Here is a 16,203-nt window from a genome sequence, read left to right on the forward strand (position 1 = left end):
GGAGGTCTATGTTATACACTCTATCAGCAGGACAGCAGCCTCTGGTATGACACGGAGCGGGGGTCTATGTTATACACTCTATCAGCAGGATAGAACAGCAGCCTCTGCTAATCCACGGGGCGGGGGTCTATGTTATACACTCTATCAGCAGGATAGAACAGCAGCCTCTGCTAAGACACGGAGCGGGGGTCTATGTTATACACTCTATCAGCAGGATAGAACAGCAGCCTCTGCTAAGACACGGGGCGGGGGTCTATGTTATACACTCTATCAGCAGGATAGAACAGCAGCCTCTGGTATGACACGGAGCGGGGGTCTATGTTATACACTCTATCAGCAGGATAGAACAGCAGCCTCTGCTAAGACACGGAGCGGGGGTCTATGTTATACACTCTATCAGCAGGACAGCAGCCTCTGGTAAGACATGGGGCGGGGGCCTGTGCATATATGTAAACAACAGCTGGTGCACGATATCTAAGGAAGTCTCGAGGTCTTGCTCGCCTGAGGTAGAGTATCTCATGATAAGCTGTAGACCACACTGTCTACCTGGAGAGTTTTCATTTGTATTTTTTGCAGCTGTCTACATACCACGACAGACCGAGGCTGGCACTAAAACCACAGTCAAAGAGCTGTATTCCGCCATAACCAAACAGGAAAATGATCATCCAGAAGCGCCGCTCCGAGTGGCCGGGGACTCCACAGGGGTGCGTGCTCAGTCCCCTCCTGTACTCCCTGTTCACCCACGACTGCATGGCTCCTTCCTGTCAGAGAGACAAGGTGTGACTGTCAAACTGACTCCACCAGGTTCCGTCCTGTCAGAGAGACAAGGTGAGACTGTCCAACTGACTCCACCTGGCTCTTTCCTGTCAGAGAGACACAGTGTGACTGTAAATCAGAGAGAGACCTCCATGACAGGTGGTTGTTTTATCAGAGAGAGACCTCCATGACAGGTGGTTGTTTTATCAGAGAGACCTCCATGACAGGTGGTTGTTTTATCAGAGAGACCTCCATGACAGGTGGTTGTTTTATCAGAGACCTCCATGACAGGTGGTTGTTTTATCAGAGAGACCTCCATGACAGGTGGTTGTTTTATCAGAGAGACCTCCATGACAGGTGGTTGTTTTATCAGAGAGAGACCTCCATGACAGGTGGTTGTTTTATCAGAGAGACCTCCATGACAGGTGGTTGTTTTATCAGAGAGACCTCCATGACAGGTGGTTGTTTTATCAGAGAGACCTCCATGACAGGTGGTTGTTTTATCAGAGAGATCTCCATGACAGGTGGTTGTTTCATCAGAGAGACCTCCATGACAGGTGGTTGTTTTATCAGAGAGAGACCTCCATGACAGGTGGTTGTTTCATCAGAGACCTCCATGACAGGTGGTTGTTTTATCAGAGAGAGACCTCCATGACAGGTGGTTGTTTTATCAGAGATCTCCATGACAGGTGGTTGTTTTATCAGAGACCTCCATGACAGGTGGTTGTTTTATCAGAGAGACCTCCATGACAGGTGGTTGTTTTATCAGAGAGACCTCCATGACAGGTGGTTGTTTTATCAGAGAGACCTCCATGACAGGTGGTTGTTTTATCAGAGAGACCTCCATGACAGGTGGTTGTTTTATCAGAGAGAGACCTCCATGACAGGTGGTTGTTTTATCAGAGAGACCTCCATGACAGGTGGTTGTTTTATCAGAGACCTCCATGACAGGTGGTTGTTTTATCAGAGAGAGACCTCCATGACAGGTGGTTGTTTTATCAGAGAGAGACCTCCATGACAGGTGGTTGTTTTATCAGAGAGAGACCTCCATGACAGGTGGTTGTTTTATCAGAGAGACCTCCATGACAGGTGGTTGTTTTATCAGAGAGAGACCTCCATGACAGGTGGTTGTTTTATCAGAGAGACCTCCATGACAGGTGGTTGTTTTATCAGAGAGACCTCCATGACAGGTGGTTGTTTTATCAGAGACCTCCATGACAGGTGGTTGTTTTATCAGAGACCTCCATGACAGGTGGTTGTTTTATCAGAGAGACCTCCATTACTCCCCCCCCACACCACTCTCCACTCCGTCTTGAATAGAACTCAGAGATGTGATGTGGTTTTTACGTTTTTGAAAAGTAATTCCCTTGGCAAGAGTTTTCAGAACCCTTGACTTTAAAATGTTGTTAGTTTACAACCTTAATATAAAATGTATTAAATAATTGGTCCCCCTCATCAATCTACACACAATACCTCTTAATGACGAAGCAAAAACAGGTTTTTAGACATTTTTGCAAATTTATTAAAATTAAAAACAGAAAAATGACATTTCCATAAGTATTCAGACCCTTTACTCAGTACTTTGTTGAAGCACCTTTGGCAGCGATTACAGCCTCCAGTCTTCTTGGGTACGACGCTACAAGCTTGGCACACCTGTATTTGTGGAGTTTCTCCCATTCTTCTCTGCAGATCCTCTCAAGCTCTGTCAGGTTGGATGGGGAGCGTCGCTGCACAGCTATTTTCAGGTCTCTCCAGAGTCCCGGCTCTGGCTGGGCCACTCAGGGACATCAGAGACTTGTCCCGAAGCCACTCCTGCGTTGTGTTGGCTGTGTGCTCAGGGTCATTGTCCTGTTAGAAGGTTAACCGTCGTCCTAGTCTGAGGTCCTGAGCGCTCTGGAGCATGTTTTCAACTCTACGGACAATTTCTTCGACCTCATGACTTGATTTTTGCTCATACATGAACCTTATATAAACAGGTGTGTGCCTTTCCAAATCATGTCCAATCAATTGAATTTACCGCAGGTGGACTCCAATCAAGTTGTAGAAACATCTCAAGGATGATCAATGGAAACAGGATCCACCTGAGATCAATTTAGAGTCTCATAGCAAAGGGTCTGAATACTTATGTAAATGAGGTTTTTCAGTTTTTTTTTGTACATTTGCAAATAAATCTAAAATACTGTTTTTGCTTTGTTATTATGGTGTATTGTGAGTAGATTGATGAGGGAAATTTTTATTTAATCCGTTTTAGAATAAGGCTGTACTGTAACACAGGGGACGGGGTCTGAACATTCCGTTTTAGAATAAGGAATAAGGCTGAATACTGTAACACAGGGGACGGGGTCTGAACATTCCGTTTTAGAATAAGGCTGTACTGTAACACAGGGGACGGGGTCTGAACATTCCGTTTTAGAATAAGGCTGTACTGTAACACAGGGGACGGGGTCTGAACATTCCGTTTTAGAATAAGGCTGTACTGTAACACAGGGGACGGGGTCTGAACATTCCGTTTTAGAATAAGGCTGTACTGTAACACAGGGGACGGGGTCTGAACATTCCGTTTTAGAATAAGGCTGTACTGTAACACAGGGGACGGGGTCTGAACATTCCGTTTTAGAATAAGGCTGTACTGTAACACAGGGGACGGGGTCTGAACATTCCGTTTTAGAATAAGGCTGTACTGTAACACCGTTTTAGAATAAGGGGATGGGGTCTGAACATTCCGTTTTAGAATAAGGCTGTACTGTAACACAGGGGACGTTTTAGAATAAGGGTCTGAATATTCCCAGGTGTGTGTTCATGGATGTTCCCAGGTGTCAGATATGACCCTGCCCTGCCTTGCCAGTAGGAGGGACTTGATGCGTGGTACCAACTTCTGCTCTGTTCGTTTTCCCTTCAAGTGTCAGGGCCCTAGTCCTTCTTGCTACGACAAGTCCGACCACCGAGGAGAACTTGGAGTCCGGTAACGTTACAAGCGTACAGACACGACCGTGAAACCTAGAATACACCACACGGCGGTTCAAATATGAAAGCGTTCTCTTTTCATATCTTTATCGTATAATATTTGTATTTATTTTCCTCATCGGGGGTCTTGGAAAACGGGAGACCATAAGTACACTACAGAAGCGAGGATATAGCAGTGATACCTTCCTTCACACGCATGGCCAGGCACTCCGCGCGGCGTCCGCGCACGGTCACATAGCCTCCAATTCTACTCCAGCCCACAAACGAAGACTTATTTTTGTATAAACACCCTTTTCTGGACCGAGTCATGGATGTGTGGTCGTACTGGAGCAGGATATGCTGTCGGAGGGTGTTGTTTCTGTTCTGTGTGTTCCAGGAATATCTCAGCTCGATGCTGGACTGCCCGCCAACCTGCAGCTGCTCGCTCACCGAGATATATTGTCATAAATCCGACACCGGGAAATTCTTCCCTGTGGTGGCGCTTCAAGACACCGGGAGCTCAGGCAACAGCAGTGTCGATATAGCCGAGCTATTCAACAATATCTCGTCCATGTAAGTAGCCTAGCCTGCCCTGCAGTAAAATGAAAATGTTTGATGTGTGAAGTGTCTAACTGTCCGTAGCCTCGATAGTTATGCCCTTATTGGTAATATAATGCCATATGAGTTAGGAGCCCGCTCTGTCTACCTCATACCCGCAATATCATTCAGTCATAATGATTCACTCCTGTAACCTACTCGACTATAAGACGTTGATTTAAATCCGTAATGTTCAGCTCACAGCAAATATGTAAGATCATATTGGCCCCAAGACTGATACAAAAGGTATTGTTGTCTTTAATGGCTTAGTTGTAGTCGTTTTATACCACATCATTAGCCGATGCATCCATCCTCAACGCGAAGAGGTGGAACGTGACCAAAGCAAAACTTTGTGTGTAACACGACAGTAGTCTCTCGTTAAAACACGGTGAAAGACCGGTTAAAACACTTAACATTAGAATTATTGTCACATTTCTGTGTAGATAAATGCTGCGATACACGACGAAGAAGAGGGAGCCTCCATGAAAGATATGGTGTTGGTTAAATGTTGATCTTTCAGCCATTTGCCGAGGGACTGACTGACTATATACGTCTTAGAAAAGAACCGTCTGTTTTAAATAGAACACACAGAGCGCCGATGACGCGCACGTCTCTCGGAGGCTTTCCTCTCCTTTCCTTTCCTTTCCTCTCCTTTCCTTTCCTCTCCTTTCCTCTCCTTTCCTTTCCTTTCCTCTCCTTTCCTTTCCTTTAATTTCCTCTCCTCTCCTTTCCTTTCCTTTCCTTTCATTTCCTCTCCTTTCCATCCTTTCCTTTTTAATTTCCTTTCCTTTCCTCTCCTTTCATTTCCTCTCCTCTCCTTTCCTCTCCTCTCCTTTCATTTCCTCTCCTTTCCATCCTTTCCTTTAATTTCCTCTCCTCTCCTTTCCTCTCCTCTCCTTTCATTTCCTCTCCTTTCCATCCTTTCCTTTCCTTTAATTTCCTTTCCTTTCCTCTCCTTTCCTTTCATTTCCTCTCCTTTCCTCTCCTTTCCTTTCCTTTCCTTTCCTTTCCTCTCCTTTCCTTTCATTTCCTCTCCTTTCCTCTCCTTTCCTTTCCTTTCCTTTCCTTTCCTCTCCTTTCCTTTCATTTCCTTTCATTTCCTCTCCTTTCCTCTCCTCTCCTTTCCTTTCATTTCCTCTCCTTTCCTCTCCTTTCCTTTCCTTTCCTTTCCTTTCCTTTCCTCTCCTTTCCTTTCCTTTCCTTTCCTCTCCTTTAATTTCCTTTAATTTCCTTTCCTCTCCTTTCCTTTCATTTCCTCTCCTTTCCTCTCCTTTCCTTTCCTTTCCTTTCCTTTCCTTTCCTCTCCTTTCCTTTCCTTTCCTTTCCTTTCCTCTCCTTTCCTTTCCTTTCCTTTCCTCTCCTTTAATTTCCTTTAATTTCCTTTCCTCTCCTTTCCTTTCATTTCCTCTCCTTTCCTCTCCTCTCCTTTCCTTTCCTTTCCTTTCCTTTCCTTTTCTCCTCCTTTCCTTTCCTTTCCTTTCCTTTCCTTTCCTTTCCTTTCCTTTCTCCTTTCCTTTCCTTTCCTTTCCTCTCCTTTCATTTCCTTTAATTTCCTTTCCTTTCCTTTAATTTCCTCTCCTTTCCTTTCCTCTCCTTTCCTTTCCTTTCCTTTAATTTCCTTTCCTTTCGAGCCGAAGTCAGTGTATTATCTCTCTCTTCACGTCATCACCATCCCCGCAGTCATCCACTCTCTCTCTCTCTCTCTCTCTCGATTCCACAGCAGAGCAGACATCACATAGCTTTTTTGTTGTTGTGAAAAGTTAATGCAAGGCTGTAATGTTTTATAATGTGATGTGATTCGTTGAAAGTATGTCGCTTGTTATCGAGTGATTGACATTGGGTTGCCTACTCTCTCACCCCATCTCTCAAACAGATAACGGCTAATGTTGTGTGAGTGGGCTCATTTTGCTCGCCACCTGCCCAGACCGCTACATGATAGGCTGCCTTGTAGCGAATGGAGGAAACACGTTGCAATGCTTGAAATCATGCAGCGGTATGCGTGTCCGCTGGGCTGCCTCAGTCCTTCGCTGCTAGCACAGCTGCAGTTAGCTCAGTACAACCTAGAGGCAGAGAAAGCGGCTTGGTTTTCAGCACCGTGTTGGCTGGACAGCTCCCACTGTTAACGGAACGTCCTCGCGTTATCTGGCCTGCACTGGGCACTCTGAATACGGTGGATTTTCTCTCTCTCTCTCTCGCTCTCTCTCTTTCTCTCTCTCTCTCTTTTTCTCTTTCTCTTTCTCTCTGTCTCTCTGTCTCTCTGTCTCTCTGTCTCTCTGTCTCGAGGGAATATGAAACGGTAACAGCACCAGCTACCCATCCCGAAACTAGGGGACTTGGGACCCCAGGCTACAGTGTATTCCCACTAGTGTATGAAAACTAGAGGCCCTATATTCCCACTAGTGTATGAAAACTAGAGGACTAGAGACCCTATATTCCCACTAGTGTATGAAAACTAGAGGACTAGAGACCCTATATTCCCACTAGTGTATGAAACCTAGAGGACTAGAGGCCCTATATTACCACTAGTGTATGAAACCTAGAGGACTAGAGACCCTATATTCCCACTAGTGTATGAAACCTAGAGGACTAGAGACCCTATATTCCCACTAGTGTATGAGGACTAGAGGACTAGAGGCCCTATATTCCCACTAGTGTATGAAACCTAGAGGCCCTATATTCCCACTAGTGTATGAAACCTAGAGGACTAGAGGCCCTATATTCCCACTAGTGTATGAGGACTAGAGGCCCTATATTCCCACTAGTGTATGAAGACTAGAGGCCCTATATTCCCACTAGTGTATGAAACCTAGAAGCACTTGTGACCCCAGAAAGTGTATTCCCTAGTGTTTTTCACAGTAATTTGTCTCAGAATGATCTCTGTTCAGTGAGTAAGATAAGGCTTCATGTGGAAAGCAGAGCACTTTGTTTCTAGACAGCAGGCAGCTGACGTCTTGTACATGCAGCTCTGCTCTGTTGAAGTGTTTGAGGGGCTGAGAGGCTGAGAGGCTGAGAGGCTGAGAGGCTGAGAGGCTGAGAGGCTGAGAGGCTGAGAGGCTGAGAGGCTAGGAGGCTAGGAGGCTGAGGGGCTGAGGGGCTGAGGGGCTGGGAGGCTGGGGGGCTGAGGGGCTGAGGCTGCTTGATGAGACCATTAAGAGTCCCTGTCTGCTATAAAGGGACCCTATTCCCTTTATAGTGCACTGCTTTTGACCAGAGCTGAGAAGCATAGCTATGTCCTAAACAACACCCTATTCTCCATAAGTTCCATTTGTCTCTGGTCTAAAGTAGTGCACTATATAGGGAATAGGGCTCTGGTCTAAAGTAGTGCACTATATAGGGAATAGGGTCCTGGTATAAAGTAGTGCACTATAAACGGAATAGGGCCCTGGTCTTAGTGCACTATAAACGGAATAGGGCCCTGGTCTAAATCTCCACTATATAGGGAATAGTGCTCTGGTCTATAGTAGTACCACTAAAGGGAATAGGGCTCTGGTCTATAGTAGTACCACTATATAGGGAATAGGGCTCTGGTCTATAGTAGTACCACTATATAGGGCTCTGGTCTATAGTAGTACCACTATATAGGGGATAGGGCTCTGGTCTATAGTAGTACCACTATATAGGGAATAGGGCTCTGGTCTATAGTAGTACCACTATATAGGGAATAGGGCTCTGGTCTTTAGTAGTGCACTATATAGGGAATAGGGCTCTGGTCTAAAGTAGTGCACTATATAGGGAATAGGGTCCTGGTCTAAAGTAGTGCACTATAAACGGAATAGGGTACCATTTGGCCTGCAGAATAGTCTCTCTTACATCTCCTACTCTTAGAAAGAAAGGTGCTATCTAGAACTAAAGACAGTTCTTCAGCTATAGGAGAACCCTTTGAAGAACCAAAGTAGAACCATTTTAGTTCCATGTGGAAACCTTTTGGAGGGAGTAGAGAGGAGGGAGGGAGTAGAGAGGAGGGAGGGAGTAGAGAGGAGGGAGGGGGAGGGAGAGAGGGAGGGAGGGAGGGAGTAGAGAGGAGGGAGGGAGTAGAGGGGAGGGAGGGAGTAGAGGGGAGGGAGGGAGTAGAGGGGAGGGAGTAGACAGGAGGGATGGCGGGAGTAGAGGGGAGGGAGTAGAGGGCCTGTAGTGTAAATGGAGGAGACCTTGTCTGCTCGGTAGTGACACTGTAAATTCTGTGTTATATGCATATCATCAAGTTTGCATGAGGCTGTCTTTGTGTTTTAACTAGGTCAGCTTCACCATGTGAGAATTAGGAGAGAAGCGGAGAGAAGAGGAGAGGCGAGGAGAGGAGAGGCGAGGAGAGGAGAGGAGAGAGGAGAGCGAGAGGAGAGGAGGAGGAGAGAGAGGAGAGGAGAGCGAGGAGAGGAGAGGAGAGGAGAAGCGGAGAGAAGAGGAGGAGAGGAGAGGAGAGGAGAGGAGAAGCGGAGAGAAGAGGAGAGGAGAGAGAGGAGGAGAGGAGAGGAGAGGAGAGGAGAGGAGAGGAGAGGAGAGGAGAGGAGAGGAGCGGAGAGAAGGAGGAGAGGCGAGGAGAGAGGAGAGGAGAGGAGAGGAGGAGAGGAGAGGAGAGGAGAGGAGAGGAGAGGAGAGGAGAGAGAGGAGAGGAGAGGAGAGGAGAGAGGAGAGGAGAGGCGAGGAGAGGCGAGGAGAGGAGAGGAGAGGAGAGGAGAGGAGCGGAGAGGCGAGGAGAGGAGAGCATAGCCAGAGAACAAGAGGGGATAGGAGAGAAGATAAGAGGGGAGGAGAAGAGGAGAGGAGAGGAAGTAATGAAGAGGATGGTATAGAAGAGAGTAGAGGGGAGGTAGGGGGAGTAGGGGAGGAGTGGGGAGGGGTGTAGGGGTGGTGGGAGGGGAGGTAGGGGAGTAGGGGAGGAGTGGGAGGGGGGGAGGGGTGGTGGGAGGAGAGGAGTGGGAGGGGAGGTAGGGGGGGAGAGGAGGGGGAGTGGGGAGGGAAGTAGGGGTGGTGGGAGGAGAGGAGGGGGAGTGGGGAGGGGAGTAGGGGTGGTGGGAGGAGAGGAGGGGGAGTGGGGAGGGGAGTGTTTGGATCCCCTGCATACAGAGCTGTAATAAAAAGACCATGTGACCCGTCTTCTCCCACGCAGTCACACATCTGCAGCTAGCGAGGAGCAGGAACACGCATACTAATGAAGCATCTGTATCTTAATAACTAGAAGATGCTTTCAGAACTAGAACCAGAGATGTGACTGACTAGCCTGAAGGCTACGCTAGCAACATAAAGTCAGAGGGGTGTGAGTGACTGACTAGCCTGAAGGCTACGCTAGCAACATAAAGTCAGAGGGGTGTGTGTGAGTGACTGATTAGCCTGAAGGCTACGCTAGCAACATAAAGTCAGAGGGTGTGTGTGAGTGACTGATTAGCCTGAAGGCTACGCTAGCAACATAAAGTCAGAGGGGTGTGTGTGAGTGACTGATTAGCCTGAAGGCTACGCTAGTAGTATAAAGTCTGAGGGGTGTGTGTGAGTGACTGATTAGCCTGAAGGCTACGCTAGTAGTATAAAGTCTGAGGGGTGTGTGTGAGTGACTGATTAGCCTGAAGGCTACGCTAGCAACATAAAGTCAGAGGGATGTGACTGATTAGCCTGAAGGCTACGCTAGTAGTATAAAGTCTGAGGGTGTGTGAAAGTGACTGATTAGCTGAAGCTACGCTAGTAGTATAAAGTCTGAGGGGTGTGTCCAGGACTGATTAGCCTGAAGGCACGAGCAACATAAAGTCAGAGGGATGTGACTGATTATCCAGGGACTACTGAAAGTAGTATAAAGTCTGAGGGGTGTGTGTGAGTGACTGAAGGCTACGCCAGTAGTATAAAGTCTGAGGGGTGTGTGGAGTGACTGATTAGCCTGAAGGCTACGCTAGCAACATAAAGTCAGCTCTCAGCTGAGTGTAATGTATCCAGGGACCTCTGAAAGAGAGAGCAGAAGACACCTCTCAGCTGAGTGGAATGTATCCAGGGACCTCTGAAAGAGAGAGCAGAAGACACCTCTCAGCTGAGTGGAATGTATCCAGGGACCTCTGAAAGACAGAGCAGAAGACACCTCTCAGCTGAGTGGAATGTATCCAGGGACCTCTGAAAGACAGAGCAGAAGACACCTCTCAGCTGAGTGTAATGTATCCAGGGACCTCTGAAAGACAGAGCAGAAGACACCTCTCAGCTGAACAGTGTTTCTAGACACGACCACTGATGTGATCAGGCCCCGGGCTCTTGGTTGCCATGACACCCTCCTCCAGACAGGCCAGGGTAGTGGGGGTGACCCCTGTTTCAAAGCGGGTGAAGAATTTGTTTAGTTCATTGGCTGTAGAGAGTTGCTGTGTGTGTTTTTGTGAGGACAGCAATATAAGGTCAGAGAGATGTGTGTGAGGACAGACTACACTGAATCATCTGACCTACTGAAGAGATGATTCTTCAATCAAGACTTTTAAAGGTTGAGACAGAGTCTGCGTCTCTCACATGGGTAGGCAGACCATTCCATAAAAATGGAGCTGTATAAGAGAAAGCCCTGCCTCCAGCTGTTTGCTTAGAAAGTCTAGGAACAATTAGGAGGCCTACGGCAGGACCAAATCAGAGGTAGGAGCAAGTCCATGTAATGCTTTGTAAGTTAGCAGTAAAACCTTGAAATCAGCCCGAGCTTTAACAGGAAGTCAGTGTACAGTCGTGGCCAAATGTTTTGAGAATGACACAAATATTAATTTTCACAAAGTCTGCTGCCTCAGTTTGTATGATGGCAATTTGCATATACTCCTGAATGTTATGATGAGTGATCAGATGAATTGCAATTAATTGGAAAGACCCTCTTTGCCATGCAAATGAACTAAATCCCCCCCCCCAAAAAAAATTCTCTGCATTTCAGCCCTGCCACAAAAGGACCAGCTGACATCATGTCAGTGATTCTCTCGTTAACACAGGTGTGAGTGTTGACGAGAACAAGGCTGGAGATCACTCTCTCATGCTGATTGAGTTCGAATAACACACTGGAAGCTTCAAAAGGAGGGTGGAGCTTGGAATCATTGTTATTCCCCTGTCAACCATGGTTACCTGCAAGGAAACACGTGCCGTCATCATTGCTTTGCACAAAAAGGGCTTCACAGGCAAGGATATTACTGCCAGTAAGATTGCACCTAAATCAACCATTTAACGGATCATCAAGTACTTCAAGGAGAGCGGTCCAATTGTTGTGAAGAAGGCTTCAGGGCGTCCAAGAAAGTCCAGCAAGTGCCAGGACCGTAATCCTAAATTGATTCAGCTGCGGGATCGGGGCACCACCAGTACAGAGCTTGCTCAGGAATGGCAACAGGCAGGTGTGAGTGCATCTGCAGGCACAGTGAGGCGAAGACTTTTGGGGGATGGCCTGGTGTCAAGAATGGCAGCAAAGAAGCCACTTCTCTCCAGGAAAAACATCAGGGACAGACTGATATTCTGCAAAAGGTACAGGGATTGGACCGCTGAGGACTTGGGTAAAGTCATTTTCTCTGATGAATCCCCTTTCTGATCGTTTGGGGCATCCGGAAAAAAGCTTGTCTGGAGAAGACAAGATGAGCGCTACCATCAGTCCTGTGTCATGCCAACAGTAAAGCATCCTGAGACCATTCATGTGTGGGGTTGCTTCTCTGCCAAGGGAGTCGGCTCACTCACAATTTTGCATAAGAACACAGCCATGAATAAAGAATGGTACCAACACATCCTCCGAGAGCAACTTCTCCCAACCATCCAGGAACAGTTTGGTGATGAACAATGCCCTTTCCAGCCTGATGGAGCACCTTGCCATAAGGCAAAAGTGGCCAACTAAGTGGCTCGGGGAACAAAACATCGATATTTTGTGTCCATGGCCAGTGTCGTGTCTTTACAAATCAAATCAAATGTTTTTTTACAATCATTAACTGAAGACTGATAGTTTTTATCAAAGATTCTCTGTAATTAGTTACTATGCGATCAACTAATTAACTAGGAAGTCGGGGCACCAAGGAAATATATTCACATTATAAAGTTATCATTTCCGAAAATTAACTTTTCAGATATTTTATCTGATCAATTAGTCTTCAAATTAATTGATTATTTACTTTACCTCACGTTAGTCTCATTCCAAATGTCGTAAATTGTTGGTTATCTGCACGAACCCAGTCTTCACTATGAGTCATCCATACATCAATTGTCTTAAATCATTTATTTATTACTAACTAAGTAATTCACAGAAATGCATCAACGAACAAACAAAGGTAAACGTAATGATAGGAGGATGTGCCCTAGTGGGCTAAACCGGCATGGCGGCTTGTTGGACAAAGGAGAAGTGGGGTCGACTAAGAAGTCACTACAGAGTTAATATAACAATTGAAATGCTAATCCTTCACACAGGAAGGCTCACTCATTCGGGGAACAATTGCAATCCATGTATATACACTGCTCAAAAAAATAAAGGGAACACTTACAAAACACAATGTAACCCCAAGTCAATCACACTTCTGTGAAATCAAACTGTCCACTTAGGAAGCAACACTGATTGACAATACATTTCACATGCTGTTGTGCAAATGGAATAGACAACAGGTGGAAATTATAGGCATTTAGCAAGACACCCCCAATAAAGGAGTGGTTCTGCAGGTGGGGACCACAGACCACTTCTCAGTTCCTATGCTTCCTGGCTGATGTTTTGGTCACTTTTGAATGCTGGCGGTGCTTTCACTCTAGTGGTAGCATGAGACGGAGTCTACAACCCACACAAGTGGCTCAGGTAATGCAGCTCATCCAGGATGGCATATCAATGTGAGCTGTGGCAAGAAGGTTTGCTGTGTCTGTCAGCGTAGTGTCCAGAGCATGGAGGCGCTACCAGGAGACAGGCCAGTACATCAGGAGACGTGGAGGAGGCCGTAGGAGGGCAACAACCCAGCAGCAGGACCGCTACCTCCGCCTTTGCAAGGAGGAGCAGGAGGAGCACTGCCAGAGCCCTGCAAAATGACCTCCAGCAGGCCACAAATGTGCATGTCTGAATGTGTCTGCTCAAACGGTCAGAAACAGACTCCATGAGGCTGGTATGAGGGCCCGACGTCCACAGGTGGGGGTTGTACTTACAGCCCAACACCGTGCAGGACGTTTGGAATTTGCCAGAGAACACCAAGACTGGCAAATTCGCCACTGGCGCCCTGTGCTCTTCACGGATGAAAGCAGGTTCACACTGAGCACGTGACAGACATGACAGGGTCTGGAGACGTCGTGGAGAACGTTCTGCTGCTTGCTACATCCTCCAGCATGACCGGTTTGGCGGTGGGTCAGTCATGGTGTGGGGTGGCTTTTCTTAGGAGAGCAGACTGTGGGCTACCCCGGCAGAGCAGACTGTGGGCTACCCCGGCAGAGAGCAGACTGGGGTCTACCCCGGCAGAGAGCAGACTGGGGGCTACCCCAGCAGAGAGCAGACTGGGGGCTACCCCAGCAGAGAGCAGACTGGGGTCTACCCCGGCAGACTGTGGGCTACCCCAGCAGAGAGCAGACTGTGGGTTACCCCAGCAGAGAGCAGACTGTGGGTTACCCCAGCAGAGAGCAGACTGGGGGTTACCCCAGCAGAGAGCAGACTGGGGGTTACCCCGGCAGAGAGCACACTGGGGGTTACCCCGGCAGAGAGCAGACTGGGGGTTACCCCGGCAGAGAGCAGACTGGGGGTTGAGACAGAGTCTGCGTCTCTCACATGGGTAGGCAGACCATTCCATAAAAATGGAGCTGTATAAGAGAAAGCCCTGCCTCCAGCTGTTTGCTTAGAAAGTCTAGGAACAATTAGGAGGCCTACGGCAGGACCAAATCAGAGGTAGGAGCAAGTCCATGTAATGCTTTGTAAGTTAGCAGTAAAACCTTGAAATCAGCCCGAGCTTTAAGAGGAAGTCAGTGTACAGTCGTGGCCAAATGTTTTGAGAATGACACAAATATTAATTTTCACAAAGTCTGCTGCCTCAGTTTGTATGATGGCAATTTGCATATACTCCTGAATGTTATGATGAGTGATCAGATGAATTGCAATTAATTGGAAAGACCCTCTTTGCCATGCAAATGAACTAAATTCCCCCCCCCAAAAAATTCTCTGCATTTCAGCCCTGCCACAAAAGGACCAGCTGACATCATGTCAGTGATTCTCTCGTTAACACAGGTGTGAGTGTTGACGAGGACAAGGCTGGAGATCACTCTCTCATGCTGATTGAGTTCGAATAACACACTGGAAGCTTCAAAAGGAGGGTGGAGCTTGGAATCATTGTTATTCCCCTGTCAACCATAGTTACCTGCAAGGAAACACGTGCCGTCATCATTGCTTTGCACAAAAAGGGCTTCACAGGCAAGGATATTACTGCCAGTAAGATTGCACCTAAATCAACCATTTAACGGATCATCAAGTACTTCAAGGAGAGCGGTCCAATTGTTGTGAAGAAGGCTTCAGGGCGTCCAAGAAAGTCCAGCAAGTGCCAGGACCGTAATCCTAAATTGATTCAGCTGCGGGATCGGGGCACCACCAGTACAGAGCTTGCTCAGGAATGGCAACAGGCAGGTGTGAGTGCATCTGCAGGCACAGTAAGGTGAAGACTTTTGGAGGATGGCCTGGTGTCAAGAATGGCAGCAAAGAAGCCACTTCTCTCCAGGAAAAACATCAGGGACAGACTGATATTCTGCAAAAGGTACAGGGATTGGACCGCTGAGGACTTGGGTAAAGTCATTTTCTCTGATGAATCCCCTTTCTGATCGTTTGGGGCATCCGGAAAAAAGCTTGTCTGGAGAAGACAAGATGAGCGCTACCATCAGTCCTGTGTCATGCCAACAGTAAAGCATCCTGAGACCATTCATGTGTGGGGTTGCTTCTCTGCCAAGGGAGTCGGTTCACTCACAATTTTGCATAAGAACACAGCCATGAATAAAGAATGGTACCAACACATCCTCCGAGAGCAACTTCTCCCAACCATCCAGGAACAGTTTGGTGATGAACAATGCCCTTTCCAGCCTGATGGAGCACCTTGCCATAAGGCAAAAGTGGCCAACTAAGTGGCTCGGGGAACAAAACATCGATATTTTGGGTCCATGGCCAGTGTCGTGTCTTTACAATCATTAACTGAAGACTGATAGTTTTTATCAAAGATTCTCTGTAATTAGTTACTATGCGATCAACTAATTAACTAGGAAGTCGGGGCACCAAGGAAATATATTCATATTATAAAGTTATCATTTCCGAAAATTAACTTTTCAGATATTTTATCTGATCAATTAGTCTTCAAATTAATTGATTATTTACTTTACCTCACGTTAGTCTCATTCCAAATGTCGTAAATTGTTGGTTATCTGCACGAACCCAGTCTTCACTATGAGTCATCCATACATCAATTGTCTTAAATCATTTATTTATTACTAACTAAGTAATTCACAGAAATGCATCAACGAACAAACAAAGGTAAATGTAATGATAGGAGGATGTGCCCTAGTGGGCTAAACCGGCATGGCGGCTTGTTGGACAAAGGAGAAGTGGGGGTCGACTAAGAAGTCACTACAGAGTTAATATAACAATTGAAATGCTAATCCTTCACACAGGAAGGCTCACTCATTCGGGGAACAATTGCAATCCATGTATATACACTGCTCAAAAAAATAAAGGGAACACTTACAAAACACAATGTAACCCCAAGTCAATCACACTTCTGTGAAATCAAACTGTCCACTTAGGAAGCAACACTGATTGACAATACATTTCACATGCTGTTGTGCAAATGGAATAGACAACAGGTGGAAATTATAGGCATTTAGCAAGACACCCCCAATAAAGGAGTGGTTCTGCAGGTGGGGACCACAGACCACTTCTCAGTTCCTATGCTTCCTGGCTGATGTTTTGGTCACTTTTGAATGCTGGCGGTGCTTTCACTCTAGTGGTAGCAT

General features: G+C 46.8%; 1 protein-coding gene across 1 annotated transcript in view; it reads left to right on the forward strand.

Moving 5' to 3' along the window:
* The first annotated feature begins 3,553 nt into the window (after window positions 1-3,553).
* LOC124020250 (NT-3 growth factor receptor-like) overlaps window positions 3,554-16,203 on the forward strand; it is a 165,135-nt gene continuing 152,485 nt past the window's right edge. Inside the window, exon 1 of the mRNA XM_046335608.1 lies at window positions 3,554-4,272. Within this exon, the coding sequence (XP_046191564.1) occupies window positions 4,028-4,272 (245 nt within the window). The 5' untranslated portion in view covers window positions 3,554-4,027. The remainder of the gene's footprint in view (window positions 4,273-16,203) is intronic.

This window comes from Oncorhynchus gorbuscha, unplaced genomic scaffold (assembly GCF_021184085.1).
Source record: "Oncorhynchus gorbuscha isolate QuinsamMale2020 ecotype Even-year unplaced genomic scaffold, OgorEven_v1.0 Un_scaffold_785, whole genome shotgun sequence".
Lineage (NCBI taxonomy): Eukaryota > Metazoa > Chordata > Actinopteri > Salmoniformes > Salmonidae > Oncorhynchus > Oncorhynchus gorbuscha.